Raw genomic sequence first — 5,101 nt, forward strand, 5'->3', positions numbered from 1 at the left:
TTGTGGCTTGGCTGAACCCAAATCAGCTTAAGGGTCATTCTCTTGCCTGATCAGCAAGAAGAAGTGATCTGATGTCCCTGTCTATTGGTAGTTAAAGATACATTATAAACCAATAGCAATAGGGAGAAGGTAACTGGACCTAGATGAACAGTCGGAGCCACCACACCAAATGGAAAAGGAGCTGCTTTTAAGGTCCGGACCGGGTGGTTATCCCCCAATGTTGTTGCAACGATTTTCGAGGCATCAACACATCCAAATGATCCAACGTGTATCCATTTTATGGAAGAACCCCTGCTTCCAGGAGGCCATCTCTGATAGCCAAAGACCAAGGCGACAGTTGATGCGGTCTGAAGGCATTCTGCTTCTCCACCCATTCATACGACTCCTCTACAAGTCGCTCGTCCCATCCCACATTACGAACATATTCGGAGCCCGCTCTACTGTAGAAGCCCGCATTGATAGCAGTTCCACCGCCGAGAACTCTCACTCTCACATTACTCACTCCATCCTCTGAAATAAAGGTCTGCGTTATGGAAGTGTAATTGTCGGTCTCAGCCAATGGCTTTCCAAAAGCATCAGCGTTCTCAATCTCGGGATCTCCATAAGGAGATCCTCCCCTTTCCACTACCAAAACTGAATACTTGGTAGACAGTGTTGCGGCCAAGGGGCAGCCGGCCGTTCCTCCTCCAACGACAATGTAATCATATTTTCTTGCGGCTGCTTTCTCCGCATCTATAGTCATAAACACAAACGGAAAACCTGCAAATCATCACAGCCCAACAACACAAAACGAACAAGAAGCCATTAATTCAATCATATCATATCAAACCATCAACTATATAATTCAATCATATCATCAACTATATAAAGAGACATTAATCCAATATGTTCATACCCGAGGGTGTTGTCGCTGCTTGAGAAGAGGATATGCTGCTCAACATCATTAGCATGATGAACAGAAGCAGAAGCCATGCACAAAAATTCACAACCCTTATCATCGTCATATTTTTCACAAGGAATTCGACTCGTTCACTCTTTTTTAAGATGTGGTTCGATTTCAGAGTGTGTTTGAGTCTATTTATAAGCCCTTTCCCTTGGATTTCCATGCATCACTAGGAAATAATTATCACACGCTATTGTAGCCATAGTATTGTAGAGATAATCAAACCAAGCACATAGAAATCAATCTACACAGTCCATGGAATCAAAACGGTAAACATTAGCGTTGACATTTCCTCAGTCTGTTGTTGATGGTTTATTTGAATCTTGCGATTTTCTCACCGTTCTCGTTGATAATTCACCCCAGATTTGTTGTTAAGTTCTCTACGTTAGCGTGGATAATTCAGTTCAATCTTAGTTATATTATATACTTTGGAAAAAAAATAGTCCCCTCCCGATACGGAACAATAATTCATTTCAAATTTGCTATTTTCTCTACCTTATCGTTGATAATTCACTATAGACTTGTAAAGTTCGCTACGCTATCGTCATAAATCAATTCAATCTTATCTATATTCTAGACGTTAGAAAATAAAACATTTCCCTCCATACGGAACTTTGAATCGTACGAAGAAAAACTTAAAATGTCCCCTTACGTTCAACATTTCCAGCCCCAACAACTCCCACGGAACGTAACCCAACAATTCCAACAGAAAAATCAGGGGTGAAGCCACGTATAAATTCAACGCCAAGAAAATATTATAACGTGACACGATGGATAATTTAAAAACGAAACGCGCGGAACGTGGTCGTTTAATAGTGGATCGAATAATTTGCCATTAACTTCGAAAAAAATGACTACCGCATATGTTAGTTTCCTAACATACAGCGAAACTTATTTAGCGCACTTTGCCATTAACTTTGGAAAAAATCACTACCGCATATCGAAATTTTTAACAATGAATGTTTCGCTCACTTCGCCATTAACTTTGGAAAAAATCACTACCTCATGTCGAAATTTTTAACAATGAGAGAAACCCTTCCTTCGCACGTTACAAAACCGCATACCACTATGGAAATATCAACTGTAGTTGGTAAACATTGTTATTTTTAACGACTATGCTGACTTTTGCAAATATCTGTGGCATTTCCATTAATGCATATGTAATCCACATCACCATTGAAATTTTTCTTAATCAGTACCCGCGAATCCCTCGCTTTCATATCAATTTACACGTTATCCCAAAAAAAAGTTTTGACGTTTTCAATTTGTTTACTCCAGCCCAATCTATATCAGTTATTTCTAAAACGATAAGATTATAGTCTTCCCAGCCTTGTCCACTACATTAATTACAATCCAATCGATGTATAATGACTTCTCAACAATTACAATCCAGCCCATGACTTCTAAATTAATGAAAATGTTATTCCTCGCTAGCTTTGTTCTGGTCTCAAATCTTGTACACGCATATATCAGATAAAAGTTCGTTAAAACAAATATTTAGTGGTTCTAATAAAACTTGGAATAAATAAAAAAGGGTTTATAGGTTTACGCATAATTCTTATTAAAAATTGGTCGTGAATATTGATGTGAAGTTTGGGGTTGCATCATCTCTAGAGAATCCTAGAGAAAGATTGAGGTTTGTGGTTGCACCATCTCTACAAAACCCTTGAAAAAGATTGAGCAAATCCAGAAGTGTTTTATAACGTATAACCTCAAAATTAAAAGCAATAAACCTATCTTATTCTCCTTATAGAAGTGGGCCTTTCCCTATAGAGAGCCTAGCTATGACTAGGCTTTTGTTGTATAAGCACAAACTCAATAACATAGGAGACCATAGAATTCCTAAGCTAGCTTTGTTGGAACTACTACACACCTACATGCGGACTCTTAGTTAAAGCATGGGACTACATGCAAGATTCCTTCTGCATGATTTACTCCTTGATTTGCTCCTTCTTCAACTCCGCAACTGGTTAGTTCTTCTGCATGATTTACTCCCTGATTTGCTTCTTCTTTCACTCCGAATCTAGCTAGTTCTCTCCGGAACTTGTTCTAGGTGTAGAGTCTTCTCATTGATCACCACTATGGTGCATTACCTTGGGATCTTCACCCAGTAATGCTATATCATGAGCATTGTAACCTATTTTCTAATGAATCATTCTTTTGTTCTTTCGATTTTCTTTTAGTGTTTTTGCTTTGCAAAGTTGTGTGTTCAACCTTTACTAACTAGATTCATCTATGCAGGTTTTATAACACATTTACATGGTATCAGAGCCCATAGGTTGCTAGATAAAAGGCGCATTAGTACTTTATTTTGCAGGTATTATAGCTTGGAGATCGAAGATGGATAGAAAAATGGAGTTTCCCAAAGCATCGATCCGGACACTGTACATCTATCACGAATGGAATGACCAAATGGCTCAATACCTTCATCAAAAGGGGTTGTACAGGATTACCATGGCTGCAAAAGTGGAACCCACTTCAGCCATAGAGAAATCTAGGTACCTCAACCGCATGGATGAGGCCCACGGATCCATATGCATGTGCATCTCCCTAGAGTTACAGTTTTATCTATCTGCCTGCAATACTCCCAATGAGATTTGGAAAAAGGTTGAAGAACTCTACGGGAAACAGGATGGGATGAAAGGACATCTACTCGAAGTGGAGCCACTGTCATTGGATCCACGGAACTATGACAGAATTCAAGACTTCTTCACCAAGTATAATGATCTATTGCCAAATCCAAGGAGGAGAGTCGCCAAGTTCTCTCTATTATGTCAAAGCTCGGACTGGAATACTTCGTCTTTGTGTCTACATTTCATTCAGTAAGGTTTGCAACAGGTAAATCCTACATTATACCTTAGCTCAAAGAACTTATGGAGTCCCTTATTTTTTAGCAAGATAAACTCATTGGCATGGGGAAAATCAAACCTCCAAAAGCGCATGCACTTGCTGTGCATGATGGAAGCCACAATAAAAATCACAGATCTGATTCAAATCAAAAAAATCAGCAGTAAAAAGACAAGGGAAAAGCGCATTCCCATCCAAAGAAGGAAGGGTACACCAAGCCCTTCAATGACTCCTTCGGCTTGAGAAATGAGAAAGGGAAGAAAGGAAATAGATGCACCTACTGTCAAAGAGGATTCCATCCAAAATCCTCTTGCATGAAGAAACAAATTGACCAAATGGCAGAAATCTTTCAGAAGCACAACCTTGGGGACCACATCCCTCAGGGCGCCAAGAAGAAAACTGAGGATCTACCACACAGGAAAGGTAACAATTTTCATGATTTAGTTGCAATTAATTCTTCCCCTGATGCATGGATTATAGATTCTGGTGCATCACATCATATGGCTGCTGCAAAGGAAGTCTATTCCTCTTTGGATGCATGCAAAGGACCTCCCATCCTCGTGGGAGATGACTCACCTATTTAGGTCACCGGAAAAGGTAGAGTGGAACTTTTACACAGAAGCCTTGAAGATGTGCTTCGTGTTCCAAAACTTTTGGTAAAACTGCTTTTAGTATATCAGATCACTCATTCGGGCACCGAAAAGAGAGTGGAATTCACTCCAGATGCAGTGAACATATATGACCTACATAGCAGCTCCAAAATTGCAACCGGTGAGGTAAACAATGGAGCTAGAATGTATACATTTCTAAATTTATTGAATCTGAATCCTCGTTATTGCTTACACATGTTGATGATAGTAGTAGGCTTTGGCATGAGAGGTTTGGTCACTTAAATTATAGGTATATGCAGAAGCTAAGCAAGCATGAGATGGTGGAAGGCTTGCCAAATATCAGTTTCTCCAAAGGAGTTTGTGAAGGGTGTGTCCTTGGCAAACATCCTAGAGAAAAGTTTGACACTGGCAAGACTCACAAAGCATCCTCTCCTCTAGATCTGATCCACAATGATCTCATGGGGCTTTTTCCTCATCCTTCCATCAACAAAGAAAGGTATGTGCTTACATTTATTGATGATTTCTCACCGTATACTTGGGTGTATCTTCTCAGGAATAAATCTGAAGTTTTTGCGCACTTTGAAGATTTCAAAGCACTAGTTGAAACATAGCTAGAGAGAAATATCAAAGCCCTCTGTACATACAATGGGGGGGAATATGTTAACATAGCACTTCGGAACCTTTTGCCTTCAGTCCGGAA

General features: G+C 39.6%; 1 protein-coding gene across 1 annotated transcript; it reads right to left on the minus strand.

The window, feature by feature from the left end:
* Positions 1–255: 255 nt before the first annotated feature.
* On the minus strand, positions 256–1,050 carry LOC149151161 ((R)-mandelonitrile lyase-like). Its single transcript, XM_089439013.1, has 2 exons — positions 896–1,050; positions 256–759 (listed from the first exon to the last, which is right to left on the minus strand). The coding sequence occupies exons 1-2, from the start codon at positions 1,002–1,004 to the stop codon at positions 278–280; spliced, it is 591 nt and encodes a 196-aa protein (XP_089295139.1). The 5' UTR covers positions 1,005–1,050; the 3' UTR covers positions 256–277.
* Positions 1,051–5,101: the final 4,051 nt, after the last annotated feature.

This window comes from Pinus tabuliformis, chromosome 9, assembly GCF_031772625.1.
Source record: "Pinus tabuliformis cultivar Carrire ecotype Pingquan chromosome 9, CPIR1, whole genome shotgun sequence".
NCBI lineage: Eukaryota > Viridiplantae > Streptophyta > Pinopsida > Pinales > Pinaceae > Pinus > Pinus tabuliformis.